Genomic DNA, 24,103 nt, shown 5'->3' with positions numbered 1-24,103 from the left:
TCGGCTGCTTTCGTCTGGTAGAATCCAGGGTGGCAATAGGGGATATTCAATAGTTGTTCAATAACCGCTAGCTTCACCTGCTGATTGTCGAACCCAAGGCACGAGACAGCAGCCCCAGAAGTGGCGTCGAGTATTTTGCGACCATCTTCGGTTTCGAGGTAGATACCCTTTCCCGAAGTAATTACCAGAGCAGGATTCTTTTCAAAGTGTTTGTATAACAGGCTATGGTTGGGCTTTTTCCCGTTTATGTGGACTGGATTCTTCATGATGCAGAGATTTAAGAATCGTTGGCTGTGTCAATGATTCTGAGGAGGGTTTATGACTCTGCAGTGGTGACGAGGAAGAAGTGATTGGGAAATTGAATCGGGACGATGGGAAGACCTTGGCAAAGTTATGAGACATTTATCATAGCTGTTGATGCCCGGGGCCTGTGTTCAAGATCTTGCTTCCGATATTCTCACCTTTCCAATGTTAACACTAAGAATCATCAGTACTCTTTATGATACCCTTTGGAGGGGCCCATACCACTGCCATTTATGATTCTTGTAGTACTCTACTAACGAATCTAATAATATGCAGGAAACACTTATCTTCCCAGTTTGCCAACACATTTGTTGCACCGACGATGGCTTGGACGAGGTATCTCGTACTCACCCCGAAGGTGCAAGGCGCACCTCGATTGGAAACAAACCATTGATGTGGTGCCGATATCGTCCGATGTGAATGCTAGAGGACAAACCCCATGACAGGACTTTGTGCAACATCCAGTTCATTGCTTTAGTGAGGGGTAGGGCATTCCACTTCCAATCGTAGACGATCACTGCATATACCTACTTTTCATCCTCATCGTAGTGTACGGACCGAGGTTCATACTCAATCACAAGCCTTTGCCGTCTTCAGCCTCTCGGTAGGTATCTGCACAAGAGTGGCTGTCGTCGCACTCTTGTTTCTCCTGACTAGCCTTGCAAGGTCTCTGTGACTAGTGTGCTCTCACCTCACTCACGTCATGATTGTTCCATACGTTCAACACATCTTCAACGTTTCCGAAGTCATTGGTTCGGTCCTCCGCCTCCGGGAATATCTCTTCCCCAACATCTCCCACGACACGGGAGATGTGGAGATAACTGCGCTGACTCAAGGAACAGCGAAGAACGTTAGCTACCAATTGTTTAACAAAACGTCGCCGTCAGACAGTCGCTCAAGCTCCAAAGGTTGTACATGGTAGCAGTCCGTCTGAGCGGTCCGGCAGCGATCCCCAGATCCGAGAGTTCGCTGGTGAAAATCTACGGCGATGGCACTGACATCATCATTGACCGACCGACAAAGTAGGACCACACGTTCCACCATACACTGATGTCGCACACTGACACTCCTGACCTGTCAACAAACAGGGGAGCTTAAGCTTCATGGCATTCTTTCTTATCACAGGCTTGCACCATCGCCTCTGGTGCGCATCCCGAACGACCATGCCCACCAAATCTGGACGGCAGAGTCTGCTCGATTGACGACATAACGAAAGAGGCGATTTGGCGCGCAATGGCAAGGGAACCTGAGACGTGGCATGCGGTACTTTCTCGCTCATCTTCCGGTGAGGACGGAACCCGACCCAGCCTTTGGTCAACGGCTCTGAGGTGGTTGATTGCGTTACCCGAAACCACGAAATCTCACAATTATTTCATATGATCGATCCCTAAAACTCACACTCCAAAACATGAAGAACCGATACACCCTGAAAAGGATCGGATGTTGCACCTAACAGAAGCTAAGCGGGGGAGGGAACTGGTGGAACATTGCCTCACACACCCCTCGTCCGCGACAGATCCCGATCAGAAAATGGCATCCGTCGACGTCATACCTCTCAAACTGCAAATACCATGTTGAATGAGTTGCAGAATGCGGGTCCCCTACAAGTTCTTCCATCCTGAGGAACCCAAAAGCGGTTTCTTTGAAGACCATTATTTCATCGTCTCCCGAGTTGTCCAGGAGACACAATTCGTCGGCGGAGGCGGCGGAAATATCAGTGGCATCTTTGATGACGAGGCCTGAAGCAGTTGATCTTCATGCTTGAAGAAAGACTCATAGTATACGGCGACGCTGTCTCGATTGGGGATTTGTATATTGGCGCGCCTGGGTTAAACAATGCCCCTGTAGGCCTCCTCATGACACTGTCAGTCAGCGATCTTTGCATCAGCTCCTTGCGCACCTTAATTGGCGGTGCCGGCGAAGGTGGCTTTTGGCAACGTCCGTAAAGGTTTTAGAATTGTCTGCGTACCTTACCTAGACAGTGTGAGAGGTCATGATATGTCCGTGCAGACGGCCATACATGATTTAGATTGTAGGAACTTGCTGTAGAAATTTGCTCTTGCCAGGAAAAGCAAAACGTTGTCAACCTCTACTATGACAAAAATAGTCCCACCAAAGAATCAGATTCTTTTGGCTTCGAAGACCATCACCACAACCGTCAAAATGTGGAAGTTGCTTCCCAATGAGTTGAAACTCCAAATCCTGGAATATCTCCTTGCCCTGAAACCTGAATGCTTAGCCCCATACACCACGTTCTGTCGACCATGGCAACACCGCATCGAGCCCATCCTATTCGAGGAAGTCACGCTTTACGTGACAACCGCCAACATTTTGTCAGGCAAAACGACTGCATCAACACTCGCCGACATCATCCGTGGTCCAAGGACACAGGAACTCAAAAAGCTGAACATTGTCATAGACTCTGATCCGTCAAGTTTCAACATCGTCACGGATGGCCCAATGCGCCAGATGCAACTCGGCGTTGCCTTTGCGGATGTCATCGACGGCACCTTCGACGCGATGCGTCGCTCGAAACGCGACCAAGTATATTTCAATCTTGAGATCCACGAGGAGCGATCGTGTGGCTATCATGTGATACACTACAGAAGCCAGCTCGCAGATCGGCAGGGGAGGATCATCGACTGCGTGCGTTCTATTCGACACAAGGAATACAACGCCATTAGATGCCGTTGCTGCTCGGTTAGAGGACTCCTATCGATGATTTGCTCGACGATGTCGAAAGAGCTGAGAGACATCGAGTTTGGATTCTAGCGGTGCGACAATGGCAACCTGTCGATGTTCGAGGAGGGATTCGATTTTGTGCCTTCGGGTTTGAAGTCGCTTACTGTGAGAAACATGGCCCCGAGTGGCTATGATCCATGTGATCGAAGATACGGCTGGTTCTATCCGTGTTCTTCGTCAGTTGTCAAAGTCAGCCAGACATTGGAGACCCTCCAAATTTCAGATCCCGTTGAGAATATCCTGGGTGGCAAGTTTGGGGACATCCCTAGCGCTCCTAATTTCCCATGGTGGCCCAACCTCAAGTCCCTCTCTGTAACATCAACACGGCTGAGAGGCCTTGCGCACGATGCCCAAGCTGAACTGGATTATATGACAGAGGTCGCCCAGAGAATGCCACAACTGCGACGGCTCGAACTTTGGTGCATCGGAACCAATCGCGCGCACCTGGGCAATGCGGGCCGCCTCCTTTATACGGTGAAAGAAAACAGTGCTCATCTTTCGTGGCAGGCTAGCTGGAGATTCAATTGGCGATTACGCATATCTCCTTGGCGCAAGGTGGCTAGTTTCCATGGGAAAGAGCTAGACATCACAAATATCGAGTTGGAACATACTGATGGGAGCGATTTAGAATGTTGCATAAAGTTGATGGGATTCTTCGAAACGCGTCTGTATTTTGGGAAAGAGATGCAGGAAGACGAATATGAGACACTTATCGATCGATACGAGACTAGACTAGCAGGGTGAGATATTGATATCAACAATGAATGATTGCAATACTCTGAAAGGCCACAAACTGCTAGGGCGTTGGCAGAAACATTCTATACGTAGTCACCGACAACGCTCGCATTTATGCCATAGTTGTTAGCAAGTTGTGTATGAAAAGGCTTCACCCGAGCTGTGTGACTGAGCTATAAACAAGGCTAACATGCCGGAGACGTTGTTCAGGTGATAGCAGATGCAACATGGGGATTGGATGATGACAGTGTGGTGGTTTTTCTTCTTGCAAGTCTACGCAAGCATCGTGTCTGGTCCAATGTTGATGTCGTAATCCGTTGGATCCACATCAGTGGCGCAGAACCTTTTCGTTCTGGACCTTTGCACACCATCAGGGTAAAAGCGGGAATCTGTAATTCCATGTGAATTGCATGTGAATTACAAAATTGAGTAAGGGGCGTTCATGGCCGAAGTCGGCCTTGAGAACATCGTCATTTCGGTGTCAGCTTTCGTCGCGACAACCTCATGTCACCTGCAACTTCCTGAAACCCCCCCCCCCCCCCCCCCCCCCCCACTTTTACGGCCTGCCTGCCCGGCAACGTACTTTCCACAGACAGGCAGGCAGGCACCTCAGTCAGGTAAGGTAGGTAGCTACCTGCTTTGAATGGCCGCACATTCTGTCAATCGCAGGCACCAATCCCATTCCTACCTAGTATGAAGGCTTCGTAGAGTAGTTGCGAGGATATGCTCCTTCCCCTCGGGCTAGATGCTCTTGCTTTTCTAGAGATGCCACCAGTCTGTTATTCAAAGACGAGGAAGGTGAGATCATAAGCAGTAGGTGCGAATTGTGACGTTGACTGCCAACCAGAGAACATTTAAGTAGCCGTTCGTCCCGGCACCTCACTCCATCTTTTGACAACTTCTACCAAACAACATTACATTCAAGTCGGCATCCGTCCCGGCACTCCACCCAATCTTTTGACAGCTCCAACCACACAACATCGTCTCAACGTCAACGAAACATGAAGTTCCCTACTTTCATCGCCGCCACCATCTTCCTCGGCCTGGGCGCCAACGCGTCTGCCGTCCCCGACACCGTCGCAGCGATGGCAGCCGGCATTGGTGGGAACAAGCACTACGGCGTAAGTGATACCCTCAGCCGCCTTGACACACAGCCGGAGTGACCACTGACACCGACTGCCAGAAATGCTTCGCCGGCCTGAATCAGTGTGTAATCAACCAGAAGCACGGAGAGCGCAGAATCGACTGCAGGAAACCGGTATGTGGAACCTTCGAACCCCTTCCTTGCGAGATTTCCTATCCTGACTTACGAAATCACAAGTGTTCGAGAGATGGTGCGCGCTGCAGAGAGGCACGTGTTCGTCACCAGGCCCATTGCTGGTGAGCTACCAGAATCTCCCATCTGACCTGGCTGGCCGTCTACATGGGGCGTTGGCAGAAATATTGGAATGGATGGAGAGGTTCGTTGGAAGGCACGACAACGTGGCTGGCGTCTTCGAAACAAAACACTTCCTTATCGAACGCAGGATGCAAGGGGACTGGCTGAATAAGGGGAAAGTGCTTTGAGGCCGAGTAATGATGCCGAGTATCGATAATTAGTAGCTGAATACAACGAAAAAACACCTCCTACTCCAATTCTTGCCCAAGTGCTCTTTCCTGGCATCACGATTCTATCCTGACAGCAAAGGTTGCGTCTCCGTGTCCCTATGGCCTGGTGTTGACCTCGTTTGAGTAATCCATAGAAGCATGCCCTGGACGATAGAAAACAGACCGTTGTTGACGACTGGCCACCCAACCAGACGATACCATCCGTCATAAGAGGGTGAGTACGGAGGATATCTAACCCGGACCATCCACGAAATTGCCAACAACGCGAAGACAACGGTCTGGGTTGCGAAGCCTGGTACACTGATAGCCCCAGGGCTTGACTGGCGCTGTATCTCTCGAGATTGCGGGACGGCAGAAGCGAGCACGAGTATGCTCGACATGGGGAGCAGGATGAGGTAGTGCCCCATGACAAAGAGGTCACGGCCCCAATTTCTCGGTTCGGAGCGCGAGTCTGTGAAGATGGCGTCGAAGATGGCCGGGACGAGGGAAACAAGGATGAAAACCACGTAGATGACGCCGACGCTGTGCCTCGTAGCTTGACGGCCGGCGTTTGATGCCGAGTAACGGAGGCTTAGAAGCAGTCTGCCCACATGTTAGTTACCCGACGTCTCCAAGAAGCAAGGGATTCTTGGGGGTCTGCTTACAGAACAAGGGAGCACAGACAGACAACGACGAGCTGGACGAAGTTGAGCCAGTCGCCTGCTGTTGCGGGGTCGTTGACAAAGGCATCGCCCCGAAGTCTGCCCGTGTCGTTGACGTTGAGGAAGAAGCCAAGGGTGAGCTGCTCCGTGGCGCTGATGAGGTTGAAGAGGACGTAGTACAGTGAAAGGCCGTCGCAGTGGCCTTGTTCGAGGATGCGGTGGTACTGGGGAAGGTACGACGCGATGGTTGCGATGCTCAAGGCTCTGGGGGAAGTCAGCATTCGTCCCGGGTGCGGAGTGATGGGTCTCGATGTTGCGACGAGCGGTCAATAGAATGCGTCACTCACATTCTGGCCCAGTTGGGAAGAATATTTGGCACCATGGCTTCGTAATTCCTCGCGGTTGCAGGTCAAAAGCGGTTGCTTGGGTCGAGCACGGGTTGGGCGATGCGACCGACGGCGGTTGAGCGACACTAGCGGCGGTCGACGGCTTGCCAAACGAGCTCAAAACCGACAATCGCACTGCAAGAGATGATAGCTTGGACGCAATAGACAAACAAAGATCCAAAGCTGGCTGCCTGTCGTGGGGGAAAATATTCTCGTGATGGTGCATGATCCTGTAGGATTCCTTCATTCCGCCACGTGGGCCGGCGAATCATGCAGAAGAACACGGCCAAGAAGTCGGGGAACCGATGATCGGTGGGTCGTTTGCCTCTTTCGAAGGTCGCATTTCTCCAACGTGATCGAAATTCATCACGTAGAAGGGAAACAGGATCGCGACTTGGGCGGTGTTTGCCTCACAGAAATAAGGTAGGTGCAACGAGACCTTGGATGGTCGTGGCCGCAACTGCCCCGCTTCGGCCGAGCAGGGGGACAGGCTTTGAAGCGATCGTGGAAGAAAACACCAAAAAACATCATCACGAGTCACGTCAACACGGGAAAAGGTCTGCGTTGCATGAGCCGTACGCATTATCGGGCTACCTATTAAAGACTGCTGCATAATCTGCCCTATGACCACCTCGCGAAGCCACTGATACAATTAATCGTCTCTGCAAGTCTGATACTCTGCCCGTCCGTCTCGAAAACCTCAAAAGTCCTTGTCTCAAACCACTGATATAACCCCAGAACCTGACCGAAAGAACCATCCGGCAAACCCATCCGAAAGGAAAAACCGAATCTCTCTAGGGGTAGATCTGCCAGGCGCCGTGGGCCTTGTTGCCGAACTGCTCCTCGAGGTCGCAGCCGATGTTGCCCCAGCCGCGCATGCGACCGTGGGTGTTGTCGAGGTGCTCGATGGCGCCCTCGAGCAGACGCTCAATGTCCATGTTGCCGATGACGCTGAAGTAGCGCGGGCCGTACGCGAAGTGGCACGTCTGGTACTTGATGATCGGGGTCAGGTCGCCGACGCGCGCGGCGCGCACCTCGTCCGCGTTGAACATCCAGAACTTGCGGTGCTCGCGGATGTAGATCATGAGCGTCTTGCAGTCCTCGACGAGCGCCGAGTCCTTGTGCGCACCGCCCATCCAGATCGTCTTGCCGTTGCAGCGCTTCGAGGGGCCCAGAGGCGTGATGACCTGCTCGGATTTGCCGCCGAGCGTCTTGACCTCGGACCGGACGTTGCCGTTGACCTGGAAGGTGGCGTTGTTGCCGTCCTTGTCAAGGACGGCGACGTCGACCCAGGTGACGTGGGCGGCATCGTCGGCGGGGGCGTTGGGCTCGGTGGCGTTGGCCTCGACGAGCTTGATGTTGCTGTAGTCGGGGGTCTTGAAGGCCTCGGCATCGATGTCGCTGTCGCGGCGGTCGAGCTCGCCGGAGGGAAGGTTGGGGTTGCGCCAGAAGAGGCTGAACTCGCCGTTGTGGATGGGCCTGCTTCCGTCGAGAATGCACCAGACGCCCATCTTGCCGGTGACGCCGCCGTCGTCGGTGTTGCACTCCTCCCAGCGGATGACGTTGTCTACGAAGCGGAGCATGTCTCTGTTGGTGACGACGATGCCGGGCTTGGTGGTCTTGAACATGATGCCGCAGGTGCCGTGGGCGGCGAACTTGGCCCAGTAGCCAACGTCACGGTCCTTAAACTTGACGCGGGCACTATTGTTCTGGACGAACTTGGCGAGCCGCTCGCAGTCGACCTTGCGGGGGACGTTGGACTCGGACCAGGAGGATGTCAGCCAGGTGGGCTTGCAGTAGGGGCCCTCCATGTCGCCGCCGGTGGTGAGCAGGAAGCGCTTGGCGAGGGTGCTGTTGCTGGCAGTGACGTTGGCGAGGGCGCCCAGGTTCGTGTCGATGGGGATTCTGTCGTTCATGATGTAGGCGGACGTGTCCTTGGGGATCATGTTGGCCGTCTTGACGACGAGGGGGCCCAGGGCCTTGGCGTCGCGAATGTCGAGGGCGTTGTCGCCGGCCAGGGACTCGGTGGCGGCGCGCTCCTGGAGACGCCAGAACATAGGAGCCCAGCCAAGCTCGCCGTCGACAACGGCGCAGTCAGCTTCACTAGAGGCGGAGAGGCGGCCGTCGACAGTCCAGGCGCGGCGGTTGAGCGCGCTCTCGAGGAAGCGCGTGACATCGGCGTTGCTGAAGACGACGTCGCGGTTGAAGGTCTGGCTGCGGAAGGCACAGGTTCCGACCCAGAAGACCTCGGCCCAGCGAGCAAGGTCGGCGTCGTGGTCCTCGAAGTAGACGAGAGCGTTGTGGGCCTTGACATAGTCGTGGAGAGCCTGGCAGTCGTCGCGACGAGGCATGCCGGCGCCGGCTCTCTTGGTGGCGCGGATGGTGCAGAGCTCGGCGTAGCCCTTGGCGGGCTCGATCTTGATGTGCTTGGCGAGAGGGGAGGGCGAGCTGCGCATGTCCTCGACCATGGCGAAGCCCTTGCCGATGTTGAGGATCACGTCAGAGCCATTGGAAGCCTTGAACGTGATCTCGGTGGCGGCGACAGGGGCCTGGTGGGAAGCACTGGCGACGTCGACGGGAATGACGACCGCACCGGCTTGGGCGGCCAGAGCCACGATGGGAGCGAGAGCCTTGCGCATCGCGAGATTGGGGAATGGTGATGCTTGGAGTGAATTGACTTGGAAGAAGCAACGAGAGGAGGATATCCCGAAGGAGAAGAGACGTAAAGAGCGCGAATCGCAGCAAGGAGAGACGTGATTGGGATGAAAATTTCCTTCCAAGGAGACGCGAGGTCCTGAGCTTGGTGTGGAAAAAAATCCAGAGTGGTGTGGGAGGAGGAGAAAATTTTGCTGTGTGGCCTTGGGAAAGGTGAAAGGTGAAGGTGAATCGGGGCTGAAGGGGGTGATTTGAGAGACGGGGCGGCACCACCACAGCACAATATTCGCTTCTTTTTGGCTGTGAAAGAACGACAAGCTCGCCAGGAAGCGTATGAAAACTTTTCTGAGGAATCTCTGGAGGAAATCCAGGCAGATGGAGGCTCGAAGGGCTAGGCTGAGCTATGTTGTGTTCGTTTTCAGGGGCTGCCAAGACCTGAGGCGAGGCAAGGTGAGAAGCAAGGTGAGATGCGTCGATGATAGGAAGCCACAACTTGAAGAGATTTCCTCACTTCCTTCTAGATTCAGCTGGAGGTTTCACCTTGCGCAATGAAAACTCTGGATATTGAATATCAAAGTCGTGGGCGTGGGCCTGGTTAGTGACGCGGGTCCTAGGGCTCATCCCGTGCGGCTGGTGATGGTTGCATGCTGGTGCGGCTTGGTGATGATGAGGTATGGGCCCGCTTGACGACTCAGCGTGCAGTTGATCACATGGTAGAAAGGGATATATGTGCTCCGCATGGTCACTTGGGACCAGCAGCCGGGAGGCACATAATAAGCCGGCAAAAGCATGTGAACAAGTTGGATGTGCGAGGTACAAAGCCATCCATGGATACTTGTGCATCCAAGACCAAGTCAATCAGACTCCTGGATTCATGGATCAAAGCTGAGGTCTGCATCAGAAGAAGAGTTGGTGTTCATGCAAAGTAAGAATTGGAGCTGAGTCTACCAGCTAATGAGTTGAGTATAGAAGTCGAGATACTCATCACATTAAGTATGTGTGAAATTGAACACATGCAAATTGAAATGGGCTTCTTAGACTTCCCACAGCCAACAAGAGTCTGACAAAGTCACAGGAATCAAAGGTGACATTAAAAAGAACAGAAGTGCAAAAGGTATCTTTGTGTAACTTCAAACTCTTCAATTCAAACAAGGGACTACTCTCTCAGGGGCTACTCTAATTGCAACGTTTCTTCCAGTTTGATATCCCCTGCAGAAAAGCCTGCCATAAAGTGATACAGACCTTTCACGAACCTTTCGCCGCGTGTTTGCTGATCCCAGATCTTCAGATCATTCTTGGAAACAACCAATTCCACGTCTCTACTGCTGCCAGCTGGGACCTCCACCTTGGCGAAAGCCTTCAGCAGCTTGGGCGGCTCCTTTGCCTCGTCAGGATATCCAACATACAACTGCACAACCTCTTGTGCGTTCATAGCACCTTCATTGGTCAAGGTTACGGCAGTGACGATCGCGCTCTCATTGCTCGAAACCTTGATACCGCTCAGGCTAAAGTTGGAGTACGTCAAGCCGTGGCCAAACGGGAAAAGGGGCTCGACACCACTCTTGTCGAAGGCCTTGTAACCGACGTACAGCCCCTCAGCGTAAGGAACATCGATGGCAGTGTTGATCTGGATGGTGTCGTTCAGCTTGGCTGGAAATGTCATCGGCAGCTTTCCGCTGGGGCTAATATCGCCGAAGAGGAGACGCTCCAGAGCCAGGCCGACTTGCTGACCGGGGTACCAGATGTCCATCACCGCGTCCACATCCTCACGCCAAGGCATGAGAACAGCAGAGTTGGTGTTCAGAACGACAACCGTCTTTTTCGACTTTCCAGCAAGCCTGCTGATGAGCGCGTCTTGGTCACCTGGAAGCGACAGACCAAGCCCACTGTCAGCACCCTCCGACAACCGATCGGAGGCAAATACGATGCTGATATCAGCCCACTGAGCAAGCTCGTCGGCCTCTGAGTCTCTCGTCTGGTTGCCAACGTCCACGCCAAGAGTGATTCCATATCCACCAGTGGAGAGCGAGTAGCCCATGTCGTATCTCAACGTGAGCTTGACTTCGGTTCCGGCCTTGAGATCTACCGTGCCTTGAACGAAGTTGCCGAAATTGGCATACGACATGTTCGCGACGAGGACTTCATCCAAGTAAAGAAGGGCAGTTCCTTGTCCGTACATGGAAAAGTGGTAGGTGCCCGTCGTGTTGGGCAGGAAGATTCCCTCATATACGGCAGAGAAGACGTCAGGGTATGCTTGCCACAGCTTTGAGGGATAGCTCGCGATGGTGATATTCGGAATGAACTCGGTGGCGTTGGCGGGGCCGGAAAAGTCGGTCGTCTTGTAGTACGTCGCGTTCACGCCGCCGTCCTTGAACATTGATGACGGGATAGTGGGAAACTGCCCCGTGCCAGGGTACGCTTCTGAGTACTTGACCGAGATGTTCTCCGCACTCCCACGTCGAGAAAGCGCATCAAACGGTGCCTGAACAACCATGGTGGAGTCAATGACAAAGCCTCCGTGGTTCTCAGAGACTTGGTTCTCGGTCGTCGCACCAATGCCAAAGACAGCAATCTTGGTGTATTTCTCGGGCGATAGAGGCAGTGTGCTGTGATCATTCTTGAGAAGCACTGCACCCTCTTCCACCATTTTCTGTGCGAGGTCCAAGTGCTCTTGTGTGCGAACATGAGCTGTCGAGTCGCCAGTGACGGGGTTGTCAACCTGTCCCAGCTTGAACATGTACCTCCAGAGCCTCTTGACTATATCATCAATGCGCTCTCTCGGAACAGATCCATTGTTGACAGCTTCCACAAGCAAATATCCATAGTACGCGGGAAACCCGTAGCTGTCTGTCAGATCTCCGCCAGGCATGGAGATGTCCAACCCGGCCATGACGGCAGGGACCGTACTCCTCGTTGAAAAGTACCAGTCCGCGACAACGAAACCTTCAAAGCCCCATTCCTGGCGTAGCGTGGTGTTGAGAAGCCAATCGTTCTCGCAGGTGAATTCACCGTTCAGTCGATTGTACGAACACATCACACAAGCCGCGTCCGCCTCTTGCACACTTGCCTTGAAAGCAGGCAGATATAGCTCGTGCATAGTCCGCTCGTCGACGACCGCGTTCACCGTGACCCATTCAGGGCCCAGGCCGAACCGGTTGGTATCCTGGTTGTACGCCGCAAAATGCTTCGGGCAGGCCAAGGCGCCCTGGCTCTGGATGCCCTGCGTCACCGCAACGGCCATGCGGGCAGTCAGCCAGGGGTCCTCGGAGAGGGTCTCGGCCGCCCGAGCCCACAGCGGTGAGCGGAGGATGTTGATTGTCGGTGCGAGGACGATGTTACGCCCTTTCCCCATGTGCTCCTGTGCGAGCGCCTGGCCGTAGTCGTACTGGATGGAGGTATTCCACGAGGATGCGGCCATGACGGGGGCTGGGAAGGCCGTGACGTTATTCAAAGAGTTGCCGACTCCTGCCGGGCCATCGCCCATGCAGATGTCCGGGATGCCGAGGGTCGAATTACCTTGAATGTGGCCGATGCAAGCGTTGACGCCAGTTCCATTGTCGGTAAGCTTTGATCTTGTCAGTATCATGTGGAGAAGACAGCGGATGAGATAGGCTCACCTCCGTGTCGCCTTGGACCATGGCATGCTTCTGAGTGTCATTGAGCTGCGCGATGAATGACTCAAGACGATCTTCAAATGGGAGTGTCTTGTCCAGCCATGGCTGCACCGCCAGAGAAGTTGACGCCCATGAGGCGAGTAATAGCGTCGAAGAGGCCCTCATGATGCCGTCTGTGAACCGCGAAGATGTCCGCAGAACGCCAGCAATTCAACAGTCTGGGGGTGGACCATAGATGGCTCCATGGACTGGAATTTCTACTCCTGCATGACATTTGCACTGCATATATGGTGCCTGCTATCGTTCATCTGTTGTTTAATTTGACCCTCTTTGACCTCGTGATCCTTCGGACCGGGATTGATGGGCGGTGTGCGGGCTGGTCCCGGCGTCGGCCTCTCAACTCCAGCTCTCATTATCTTAGATGGCCGGCCACTGCAACCCTAATATTCGGCATCGCCATTGGCATATCGGACGTCAACCCCACTGATAGGCATGGAAGATACGACTCCGGCTAAATGCGAGTTGCAGTCCGCGTCCCCGGAAACCGGAGTTGATGTTTTGCTTGCAAGGTAATCCTGGCTTTCTCATATCGACTGGATTTACCAGTGCCATGGCCCCGGGAATATCATCGGCAAGATTGGAGTTTCCAGATATCGAATTCCATAGTCAGACACTGAGTGCTATCATTCAAAATCTCAGATAACAGACGAGGGTAAAATGAAGTTAATCAGGCAACGCTGCACTCCTAGGTTACGTTGCCCAGGTTTGGGCTAAAGAGTCTAGCGATATTCTCCACCGCAATCGCCCATGTCCTCAAACATCTCCATCCTTTTGCTTCTCTTTAAAATCCCCTCGATTGAGGCTCGATCATCTTCGTCCAGAGACCAGCCGAGTGCAGCCGTATTCTCGTCCGCGTGCTCGCTAATACCCATACGAGCACCCACAATGACGGCGCCGACGTAGGGGAAGTCCAGGACCCAGCGAATCGCAACCGTGGAGAGACTGACGCCATACTTGGAGCTCACTGACTTCAACGTACGCAAAAGCTCTTGGAAGAGCTCCCATCCACCCCAGCTTTTGATCATGGCGTAGTACTTGCGCTGGCTTGGGGTGATTGTCTCGGCGTACAGATCAGGTTCGTCCTTACCGAGCCACTTCTCGGCAAGGAAACCACCACACTGTGATCGGATGATTAGCATCTATGTAGCGAGAGTGATGCAATTTTACCGTTCCGACTCACCAAAGTCCCATATGTGAGAAGCTTTACATTGTGCTTCTCACACACCTCGGCCATGCGCACGACTGGTCTGGAATCAATCAGAGAGAACTAGAAGCATGTCAGCTCACCCGTCCTCAATTATGAATTCGGAGCTTCATTACCTGGACCTGATTTGAATGAATATTGATGTTATGAGAAAGAATGTTCTCCATGTGGTGCGTATCAAAGTTGCAAAGACCCAAAGTCCCAACTCGTGAGTCTTCCGCCAAGAACCGCAATGCATTGATGTATTGAGGGTCCTCGTACTATGTTTTGGTCAGGCTATGGACTTCCAAAACATGCTCGTAACAACTTGGGACTCACAAATTGCCAGTGAAATTGCAGCAAGTCAATCTTGTCCGTTTGCAGTCGCCTGCATCTCTCAGATACGTTGGCCTGAACAGCCTCACGAGTGACGGCCATAGGATTGAACACGCAGTACTTGGTACCGGCGAACGTCGCTCCCTTGACAGGATACGAAGCGTTGAAACGTCCCTGGATGTACTGTTAGCCAGGTTTCAGATCTTATCAGAAGGCCTCGAGTCAACTTACAAAGACAATCTCCGCATCGCCGTAGTGATCGGCCATATCGAAAGCAACCAATCCAGAGCTGACGTATTGGGAGAACTGGGCAATGATTTTGGAAGTTGGTGCTGATCCCCACGATGGGCTCGACATTTGCCAGAGACCCGAGAAGATTCTGGGGAGTCTGCGCCCGTTCATCTCGAAGGTCTCTTTGGCTTCGGGAGGAGCGACCTGCAGAGTATTGTCTGGCGTGTTGATGTCATCGAAGGCTGGGATCGGGACTTCCAGGAGGATGCAAGTCGCCGTCAATGCCCGTGTGTAAGGATAATCAAGACCTTTCTCGTTTGTGGTTGCCTTACAGTCAAGCAGGGCTTCGTGCAGGCTGTCCAGGAGTTTCCGCTCCTCGTCCAGAAGTTTAGAGCGCCCAGCTGAGAGCAGGGTCTTTTCTATTGCAGTTATCAGCTGCACAACATCTCCGTCGATGGATGCTAGAAACTCTTCCGTGCTCGTCCCTTGGCTGAGGAGTAGATCGACACCCTGCATAGTCAAGCTGCCCATGAGGGTGATGCTCTCGTGACTGAGGCCGCATCCCATCATACACCGAATTGTCTTCTGAGTCGCTTTCAATGACGACGTATCCAGACCTCTAGACTGAGCCTGGATTTTCGGAAGTGCCACGTCTTGGATGTAGCTTCTGGTCTCTGTTTCGAATGTGGACGTAATTTCTGGATGAGAAGCCAACAATGAGCGCATGATAACCAGCATTCCCTCAGGCGTCATATTCGTAATGATGCTGTCAGTCATCATGTTGACATGGGCCGTCTTGACCCTGCGGGCCCCTGAGCCTGCTGCCATATCGACGGTCAAAGTTGGTAGTGAATTGTCCAAGGAAACGATACGATAGTCGATGCAGTGCCCGGCGTCACGATATTGCCAAATGGCGTCGTACAAAGACAATCTCGACTCAGATGCAATTGTTGTCGTCACAGCGCGGGAATAAGCGATTGTCGTTAAGGATTCCCGTCGCCGGCGTTCAAACCGGCCTGTGGAAGGCCGGCGAGAGCTTGTTATCGGAGTTGGCAGGGAGCCAGTGGGAAGCGGGGAAGCGGAGGGGACGTTTTGGGAGTAGCGCCGATAACTTATCATGAGACATGACCGCGGGGACCCTGTGTTGAAGAGCCGACGAGATACCGCGGGTGGGGTTTTCCGAAATTGGACCGGGCTTCATCTGATCAATAAGACACCGACGGCGGCAACTATCGCCAGGTCGTGGGCCGCACAATTTAATCCAATCAATCGACGTCGGCCGGCCGGAAAGAGACTATGGAGGCCCTCAGTGAGGCGCCGCGGGGCCCAAAGTCCGTGTAAGCTTCTCTGGTGTACGACATGATGCGTCAATGCGCAAATGCTGATGAGTTGATGACCGATTCAAGTGTGAAGGCGTGTTTGCCGTGCAGAACTGTTAAGATGCGATGTGTTGTTGAGGAGAATGAGACAATATGTGTGCGTTGTTCGCGCAAGTCGCTTAATTGCGTATTTCAGGATCATCGCCGGGGAAGGAAGCCTGGAACACGGTGCGTTGCGTTATTCGAACAGTCACACCACACAAAATCATGTAGTTGACGCTCAATTTGGGGTTTCAGGATTGCGAAGAGACACAGCACCTCCTCGAGGCACCTTGCCAGCACTCCTCCACCTGAACAGACGAGTTCAACTGAACAACAGTATGGTGACTCTGCTGCAGCAACGGCAGTTCAAAAAAGTCCCGACTGGGATAACGGCACGCTCCAACCAGCCGGAATATTCAAGAGTCAAACTACAAGAAAGGGGTTTTGTCTGGGAAGCATCTTGAACGCGTCGGACATAACAATACCAGAGACTAGAGGAGACGATCCGGCAATTCCTTCAGATGATCCTATCCAACTTGGCTTGGTCAATCTGTCCATCGCTTCGTCCCTGTTTGAAAAGTAGTGGCTCCATTTAGACCTGTGAAACCTCTCACTGACAATACATACAGTTTCATGGTCACTCTTAACCCATATATCAGCCAGCTAGATCCGCATCTACACAGTTTCAGTCGCGTGAGGAAGAAATCTGCTTTTCTTCTGACTGTCATACTTGCCGCGGCAGCCAAGGCTTTCAATCCTGCTCTCAACAAGAAGCTCCGGGATCATGCAGAGGATATGCTTGCCGACAGTTTTCGTAGAGGCTCGAAGTCGATCGAGACGGCTCAAGCAATCATGATCATGACTTACTGGAAAGACCCCGAGGATACGCGTGCGTGGATATACTTGGGATACATCATCAGAATGGGAATGGAGTTGGGCTGGCACCGGCTTGCCCCGTATAGCCTCAAAGCTTCCGATATCGGGACTGATCACGAAATTCGGGAAGCGAGAAATATTGAGAGAACATGGCTTGTCCTGTTCGTATATGACCGAAGGTGAGTGTGCTAGCTAGAGCGGTGGACAATGCGACAACTGACCAACTTCTACCAGCATGAGTCTACAAACTGGAAAGCCATGGATGATTGAGAGGAGTGGGTTCATTGAGTCTGTGGAGGCGTGGTGCAAAGACCCTACGGCTATCTCAAATGATCGTCTCCTGGGTGCTTTGGTTACCTTGCGACTTCTTAGTTCAGAAGTCTTTCGTCTACTGGGTTCGAGATCAAACAGGGCTCGTGCAGGCCAGCTCCATACGCTCGAGTCCCTTCTCGCCATCATCAATGGGAGAATAGAAGAATGGGAGACAAGATGGCTAAAGTTGGCCGATCAAGGTAATATGGGTCACAATCAAGACTCGAGGGTTTGAGTATCACTAAAATCTCCATACAGACAGCTGTCACCCTTTCCTGATCCAATTCTACGGAACCCATCTCCGGCTACAGCTCTTCTCCTTACCCCTGCAAGAAACTCTAGGTCAGCCGGATGAAGGGTCCTCACACCGCATGGAAGCACTATGGGTTAGCTACTCGAGCGCTTTGGAGATGCTGCACCTCATATGCCGCCATTCATCTTGGCTATATTTTGCCCAAGATTCAGTTCATGTGATGACAGCGTACAGTGCCGCTTTCTTGATCAAGGTACTCCACTCTCATAGGTCATCCTCCCAAGCACGGAACTGACAACAAGAAACACAGCTTTTGATGTCTGCGCCTGAATCAGTAACTCGTCAAATTGAGCCTGCCATCAAGAGCGCCATTTCTGGCGCAGCGGTAGTGTTTTCTCAGCAGGCCGCTCCGCCTGGTTCGAGTTGTGCACTGCAAGCTAAGTTTCTCGACAACATCACCACAAGATTTTCGAAAGAAAGGCCGCACATCCATGGCAGAGTACAGGATCAGAGAACAACAGTTGGAATGGGCGAACAATCCACAATATCAACCACGCAACAAAACTGTGACGACTCGCGATGGGATTCTAGCGAGACCGCAAGTTTCATTGCACCGATGAGGGGCGCAGACATTGTTGGGACAGGATTGACTTTCGAGTCTGCAGAAGAAGCTACCTGGGCTAATCTCATCGCAGAAGCTGGATTCAGTGCCCAAGATGGTGTTTTCTTTGGATGAAATTAGCCAATAGGCCCATTTGAAGTCTTAAAATAAACGTTGGTTGACTACATGTCTAATCCACCATTCGTGGTCTCCCCTACAAACTCGAAACCTCCTTTAACTTCATGAATTTCCCGTCAAGGGCACAGCCGTTGTCTCAGAATGACGGAAAGTTCGGATTCCCTCTCGGATGATCTTTAGCTGAGAGGGGCAGCATGGATCAGGGCAAGCAATCAAGGCGTCGCTGGTCATCCAGTCATGTTTGTGGGTGACTCTCTGCTTGGCCGCGAGAAGTGGCAGTACGGATGCTGTAGTCATCATTACTCACTGCACTACCGTCCCTCATCTTCTGCAAACTAGACATACCTAAGCTGTATATGCTGATTCCTTGATCCGGAGGCAGGTACAACATCTCGCCTTTCAGGGTAAAATGGTCGCCCTCCTTTGCCCCACACATGATTCGCTTGCCTGGCGGACAAACAACTTCGACCCGAAGGTCAAAGAGTTGGAACTCGTCGGGTGCCGCTGTTTCAGGTGCCATTGCTAAATTTCCTTGAGATCTCAGTAAAGGTTTGGCTGACCAGGCATTCAACAATAAGTCTCGGCGAGTCGTCTTATCTTACTGGCGATTTTGCCGATGGCAAGTCCCTGTAACGACAGCCCCGCGATATCGCCCGGCGTTCTAAATGACCAATCGAGCCCCGCACCGGCGTCCTAAAAGTCGGTAAACCCCCGACTATCTTGATAGGCCGTGGAGACTAGCAGATAAGTTCGTCCGGTGATCCCAAATGCAGCAGTCCCCTGGCCCGGTAGCAACGCCATGCCGGTTGCTTAACTCAGGGCCAAAGACACAACTGCGGATATAACATGGCTAACCACGCCTGACCCGCTGCCGGGTCGCATAGTAAACAGTGCATGCTGTGCATTCGAGCGAAACACAACTCAGCTCATAGAGAGCCCCAACAATTCAAAGTCTGTGGCTTTGGACTGATCTCTCATGCAATGGAGAGGAAGGAGAAGTACGATGCAGCGTCAGACACGGCCCCAATGCCAGACTTGGACGGCGGGCAGAATGTGTCTGTGTCAGACGCAGAGGGCGGGATCAAGCGCGACTTGAGTTCGCGGCATATCAACATGATTGCGATTGCGGGAATGATTGTGAGTTGTTGGTGTTCTCTCAAACTTTTGGCTATTTTCCTGACATTTAACGCAAGGGAACTGGTCTATTCCTCAGCTCAGGCTCGGTGATTGCAACTGCAGGACCCGCAGGTGCACTGCTAGCCTATATTGTAATGGGATTCGTTACGGCAGGCGTTTCCTACACCACGGGCGAGATCACATCTTTCATGCCGGCGACTGGCGGCTTTATCCGACATGCGACGAAGTTCGTAGAGCCAGCTCTGGGCGCTGCGACCGGATGGAACTTTTGTAAGTTGTAGAGTTCTGCAGACTTGAGAGTAGCTTAACTGATGCTTAGGAATTAGGGTACACCATGGCAATTTCGGTGCCGGCTGAGATCAGTGCGGCGGCAACTCTTGTTCAATTCTGGAACACCTCAGTCAACCCAGCTGTTTGGATTACTATCTTTCTCTTATTCATCATCGTCGTGAACTTTGCCGGGGTCAGGCTTTATGGCGAGACTGAAGTAGTCTTTGCTTCTCTCAAGATAATGACCATCATTGGCCTCATCATCGGCGGACTAGTGATTAACCTCGGCGGCGGGCCCAACCATGAACGACTTGGTTTCCGTTACTGGCAAGACCCTGGAGCCTTCAACAGCTACATTGTTCCTGGCTCAGCTGGAGGCTTTCTAGCTTTCTGGAAGGTGTTGCTCTCTGCTGCTTTCAGCTACGGCAACATCCAAGTCGTGGCCATTTCTGGCTCTGAGACTCGCCATCCGAGGAAGATTATTCCTGCAGCGACTAGAAAGACTTTCTTTCGGGTCTTTGTCTTCTATGTTCTGAGCATTCTTATTGTTGGAATGATTGTGTAAGTTGCTTTGTTGGGCCTCATTCGCAACTCTGAAACTGACCGACTTGCAGTCCGTCCAACGACCCGGCTCTGAGTGTCTCAACTGGCACAGCTCAGCAATCCCCATTCGTCATCGCCTTCACTCGCTCTGGCGTGTCTGTCTTGCCATCGATCATCAACGCTGTCGTCTGCACATCTGCAATCAGCAGTGGATCAGCCTGCGTCTTCATTGCCTCTAGAACACTTTATGGTCTCAGCTGCGATGGCCATGCCCCGAGGATCCTCCAACGGTGTAACCGCTTTGGAACGCCTTATGTCGCTGTGGCTTTGACATGCGTCTTATTTCCGCTTGTGTATCTGAATGTTGGAAACAATACGTCCGTTGTGTTTGGTTGGTTTGTGAACATCACTACAGTCGCTGGTCTCATTGGCTGGATTGTCATTGAGGTCACCTACCTCCGATTCTATGCAGGATTGAAGGCGCAAGGGTATTCTCGGAAAGGCAAGACCCCAGTACCGCATCAATCTCCGAAATCGTTCGCTGACGTTCCGGTCGCAGATCTTCCCTATCGAAGCCCTGGCCAGCCTTACGTGTCATGGATCACGCTAGTTGCTGTTGTTTTGGTTGTCTTTTTCTCTGGCTTTGACGTCTTCACTACCGGGAACTTCACGGCCCCGGGATTTCTGACCTGTTATCTGAACGTCTTCATCTTTGCTGGTAAAATATCTCCCCTTGCCTATCAAGATTTGTCAGCGAGCTAATCAATATGCAGCGTTGTACGTGTTCTTTAAGTTTTACCTCAAGTCTCGGGTCATTTCACCTTCCCAAATGGATTTCGAGACGGAGTTTGCATCGATCCGACAAGAGAAAGCGGAGTCGGAAGTATTTGACACGAGGGAAACCGGACTTAAGTCGTCATTTCGCAAACTCATTCACTCCGTTTAGACATTCTTCAGCACTTGAGAGTCAGCGGAATTAAGATAAGGTTTCATCAGTTGCCTTGCTTCATGTATGCCAAGTCTCTCCCTGCAACGTCTCGTGATAAGCCCATCCTTGCGTGATTGGAGGACTGTTGAGTTCCCTCCTTGGACAGCTCGATCGGCCAGAAAATAACCATTTTGAAGAATTGCGTACAACATCGGTAAAGGGCCAAGACTGATGAAACATGCCCCGTGAAATCTGGCAATGCACTCGCCAACTCGGCTTAATTGTCGCTTACGTCGCTTGATCGTGAACCCGTATGGTCTGACGTTGATTTCATTGACGTGTCTGGACCCAAGAAACTGTCGCCGCGCGTTCTCAGACATTGTCGTCTGAACCAGTCTCAGTTCCACGAGGTGTTCGTCTCAGTTACCGCGTGGGGGCCTTTAGAACGGGACCTTTCCTCCGATTATTGACCATCTCCATCTCATGTACGTAAGAGGATACTTTTCGCCCGGCGGGCTGGCCTCACCCGCGGACGCCGCCCACCTTCGTGTACCCCGCATCGCCAGAGCAACATGAAATGATGGCCAACCACTAGTGTCAGATCCTAGCCAGGGGTCCTTAGGCGGGTGCTCCCGGGTCGTCGCGTGGCGACAGCTCGGAGGGCTGGCTGTCAGCATCGGGAGCTCTGCCTGTGCTTCCAGTTGGGGGGCTGCAAGATTGACTTTAGTCCGTGACAACGTGGCTCACGACCGTGCGATGATGATGACTTCTCTATCCTCACTTCTCTGTTTCGTTGTCTTCTTCAAGAGAGATCAATTGTCTTCCCCGGTTGCCAAGAAGATCCGAGAGCTCACTGAATTGAGACATCGTGCGTCCCTTGCCTGTGATCTGGTCCAATGAATAAGCAATTATATCTCAAGATGGGCATCTGCCGGGCTTGGCGGTATTAGTGTCGGATAAAAGGCCGACAAGGTGGGATCGCATCTCGCGTCGCCTTCTACCATTCAAAGCACGTAAGTAATCTGCCGAGAGCGGGGGGTTGGACTTTCCCCAGGCCAACTGTCTGGATACACGTATCTGGCTAAACTTGGATATTGCAATAGGGACGATACTTTCTTCTTCGCTCTTTTTGGGGCTGGCTGAGACCACGATGCGGCTTTTTGTGGAAGTGATAAGAGCCAAGAAAAATGGTGCAATCCTACGCCCTGCATGCGACGGATCGTATCCGATTGAGTATAGTGAGACACGAAACGGAGCCAAAAGATGCGCGGTCGCGGCGCGAAGTTGCCATCGCCTACAGGGCAAGCTATTTGGTCGAGTTCCCACTTTTGATACGGAGTAGGCGCCGAAGGAGCTCTGTTCCTCTCTGGAAATGGCCAAGAGAGCTCCTCCAAGCTGCGAGGAAGCTGTCATGGCCTATTGTTTTCAGCGTTAGTCTGGCCGGCGCAGCCACACATGTGATATGGGGACAGGTGCCGATTGGACCGAGACCCCGCACGACTGCATGAAACTCTAGTGTAGGTCTCACTCTATGGAGACAGTGTTAATCTACAACAATGTGGAAGGAGGATAAGACATGATGAGATGTGGGCGGGTATGTTTACGCCGTGGCAGCGTTGGCTGATCGTGAGGGGCAAATGCTGTGCCAGTAGCGCGCCTATGCAAGAGCTCTCGTATCCAGGGTCTAGTCCTCTTGGGCGAGAGCTTATAAAAAGGAGGGGTCGGAAGCTCTCGAAATAGCTCGAACGCGAAAGAGCTTCTGTCCATCATCAAAGCTGTTCTCACTGACTCCAGCGCTCCACGGAATATCCCCATCTTTCAACTCCATCTCCTCTTAAGGTTATCTCAACATACATCATGGGTGTCTCCACCGAAGTCCCGCAGACCGTCGAGTGGGCGGGGAAGCGCGTCCCCATCTACCCCATGGAGACGGTCGACTTCGGACGAGTCCTTTCCCAGGAGCCCGCTGAGCTCGAGAACCTGCTCCGATGCTGTCGCGAGTCCGGCTTCTTCTACCTGGACCTCGACAGCCTCGATGGCCAGAGATTCCTCGATGACCAGCACCAGACGCTGAAGATGATGCACCGCTACTTCGACCACCCCATTGAGGAGAAGAACGAGCTCGGTCTCGTCACCGCACACCTTGGGTAAGTCGCATATGCTCAACCCGCAAACGATAACCATGGTTAGACTAACAAGCCAATTAGCTACGAGGGCGTCGGCTCCCGCACCGGCGGTCTTCCCAACACCAGAGACGGATATGAGATGTTCAAGGTGAGATCGGCATCATCCCCGCTCCGCCACTTACGCAAGTCACTTACACACCCAAAAGGTCTCCAGAGACGAGATCCAGCGCAAGGACCCCAAGTTCCCCGCCATCCTCAAGAACGACACCGACAAGCGCGTCCTCCGCAATGCCATCTCCGGCTCCAACATCGTCACCAAGGCGATCCTCTCCGGTCTCTCCTCCGCGATGGGCCTCACCGGCGCCTCCCGCTACGAGAACGCCCACCGCAACGACCGCCCCTCCACCTCCACCCTGGCCATGATGCACTACGTCCCGGCCGACCCTCTCAAGGACAAGGAGATCGGCCACCAGAAGCACACCGATATCTCCTCCCTGACCCTCCTCTTCGCCGAGGAGTGGGGCCTGCAGATCCGCCCTCCCGGAACCAAGGAGTTCGGCTTCGTCGCCCCCAAGCCCGGCTGCGCCATCATCAACGTCGGCGACTCGCTGCGCTTTGCTAGTGGCCACACCTTCATGTCCTGCATCCACCGTGTCGTGCCCTTCCGCCCGGATGAGCACCGCTACTCCATTGCTTACTTCCTCCGTGCCGAGAACGACACCATGTTCAAGGACAGTGAGGGCCGCTACATCACTGCTGGCCAGTGGCACGACGAGAAGTTCTTCCTGTTCAAGGCTACCCCTGATATCCAGGCTCTTGCCCCGCCGTCTATGCTGTACGGTGGCATGTCTGCCGATGAGGAGTGGACCCCGTACTCCCAGCCTGAGCTGGCCAAGGCGAAGGTTGAGGACGTCCAGAAGGAGCCCTTGGTGAAGGAGGCCCTGGTCGAGGCTCACTAAGCAAAGCATTCACAAATGAGGGGCATTGAAACTTGTCCCTTTCTTGGCCGTAAACAATACAAATAGTCAAATGAATACATGCACATTGTTTGTGTAAAAACATCA

At 52.9% G+C, this 24,103-nt stretch overlaps 9 protein-coding genes across 9 annotated transcripts; 4 read left to right on the top strand and 5 right to left on the bottom strand.

The window, feature by feature from the left end:
- Nucleotides 1-4,781: 4,781 nt before the first annotated feature.
- CGCS363_v004158 (uncharacterized protein) lies at nucleotides 4,782-5,356 on the top strand (the record flags this gene model as incomplete). The annotated part of the gene is made up of 3 exons (XM_036636007.1): nucleotides 4,782-4,901; nucleotides 4,964-5,038; nucleotides 5,354-5,356. The coding sequence occupies 3 exons, from the start codon at nucleotides 4,782-4,784 to the stop codon at nucleotides 5,354-5,356; spliced, it is 198 nt and encodes a 65-aa protein (XP_036497055.1).
- Nucleotides 5,357-5,450: 94 nt separating this feature from the next.
- CGCS363_v004157 (uncharacterized protein) lies at nucleotides 5,451-6,411 on the bottom strand (the record flags this gene model as incomplete). The annotated part of the gene is made up of 3 exons (XM_036636006.1): nucleotides 5,451-5,970; nucleotides 6,033-6,293; nucleotides 6,377-6,411. The coding sequence occupies 3 exons, from the start codon at nucleotides 6,409-6,411 to the stop codon at nucleotides 5,451-5,453; spliced, it is 816 nt and encodes a 271-aa protein (XP_036497583.1).
- Nucleotides 6,412-7,209: 798 nt separating this feature from the next.
- Nucleotides 7,210-8,226, bottom strand: CGCS363_v004156 (uncharacterized protein; the record flags this gene model as incomplete). The annotated part of the gene is made up of 1 exon (XM_036636005.1): nucleotides 7,210-8,226. One exon carries the CDS (start codon nucleotides 8,224-8,226, stop codon nucleotides 7,210-7,212), a length of 1,017 nt encoding a protein of 338 aa, XP_036497582.1.
- Nucleotides 8,227-10,241: 2,015 nt separating this feature from the next.
- On the bottom strand, nucleotides 10,242-12,849 carry cbg-1-0 (Beta-glucosidase; the record flags this gene model as incomplete). Its single annotated transcript, XM_036636004.1, has 2 exons — nucleotides 10,242-12,635; nucleotides 12,688-12,849. The coding sequence occupies 2 exons, from the start codon at nucleotides 12,847-12,849 to the stop codon at nucleotides 10,242-10,244; spliced, it is 2,556 nt and encodes an 851-aa protein (XP_036498745.1).
- A 614-nt stretch (nucleotides 12,850-13,463) lies between these two features.
- Nucleotides 13,464-15,322, bottom strand: yhdN (Aldo-keto reductase YhdN; the record flags this gene model as incomplete). Its single annotated transcript, XM_036636003.1, has 5 exons — nucleotides 13,464-13,862; nucleotides 13,925-14,011; nucleotides 14,065-14,208; nucleotides 14,267-14,437; nucleotides 14,495-15,322. 5 exons carry the CDS (start codon nucleotides 15,320-15,322, stop codon nucleotides 13,464-13,466), a joined length of 1,629 nt encoding a protein of 542 aa, XP_036497580.1.
- A 468-nt stretch (nucleotides 15,323-15,790) lies between these two features.
- priB-1 (Protein priB) lies at nucleotides 15,791-18,032 on the top strand (the record flags this gene model as incomplete). Its single annotated transcript, XM_036636002.1, has 8 exons — nucleotides 15,791-15,831; nucleotides 15,901-16,041; nucleotides 16,111-16,247; nucleotides 16,344-16,434; nucleotides 16,485-16,910; nucleotides 16,966-17,243; nucleotides 17,302-17,549; nucleotides 17,607-18,032. 8 exons carry the CDS (start codon nucleotides 15,791-15,793, stop codon nucleotides 18,030-18,032), a joined length of 1,788 nt encoding a protein of 595 aa, XP_036497058.1.
- A 105-nt stretch (nucleotides 18,033-18,137) lies between these two features.
- CGCS363_v004152 (uncharacterized protein) lies at nucleotides 18,138-18,555 on the bottom strand (the record flags this gene model as incomplete). Its single annotated transcript, XM_036636001.1, has 2 exons — nucleotides 18,138-18,322; nucleotides 18,381-18,555. 2 exons carry the CDS (start codon nucleotides 18,553-18,555, stop codon nucleotides 18,138-18,140), a joined length of 360 nt encoding a protein of 119 aa, XP_036497057.1.
- A 461-nt stretch (nucleotides 18,556-19,016) lies between these two features.
- PUT4-2 (Proline-specific permease) lies at nucleotides 19,017-20,931 on the top strand (the record flags this gene model as incomplete). The annotated part of the gene is made up of 5 exons (XM_036636000.1): nucleotides 19,017-19,172; nucleotides 19,229-19,442; nucleotides 19,499-20,003; nucleotides 20,057-20,703; nucleotides 20,759-20,931. 5 exons carry the CDS (start codon nucleotides 19,017-19,019, stop codon nucleotides 20,929-20,931), a joined length of 1,695 nt encoding a protein of 564 aa, XP_036497585.1.
- A 1,839-nt stretch (nucleotides 20,932-22,770) lies between these two features.
- On the top strand, nucleotides 22,771-23,998 carry vrtI (Oxidoreductase vrtI; the record flags this gene model as incomplete). The annotated part of the gene is made up of 3 exons (XM_036635999.1): nucleotides 22,771-23,060; nucleotides 23,121-23,187; nucleotides 23,246-23,998. The coding sequence occupies 3 exons, from the start codon at nucleotides 22,771-22,773 to the stop codon at nucleotides 23,996-23,998; spliced, it is 1,110 nt and encodes a 369-aa protein (XP_036497584.1).
- Between the last annotated feature and the right edge of the window lie 105 nt (nucleotides 23,999-24,103).

This window comes from Colletotrichum siamense (genome assembly GCF_013390195.1).
Source record: "Colletotrichum siamense strain Cg363 chromosome Unknown KSG_Cg363_contig03, whole genome shotgun sequence".
Lineage (NCBI taxonomy): Eukaryota > Fungi > Ascomycota > Sordariomycetes > Glomerellales > Glomerellaceae > Colletotrichum > Colletotrichum siamense.
The sequence above is the reverse complement of the archived record's forward strand: the minus strand, read 5'-3'. Positions and strand labels throughout refer to the sequence as shown.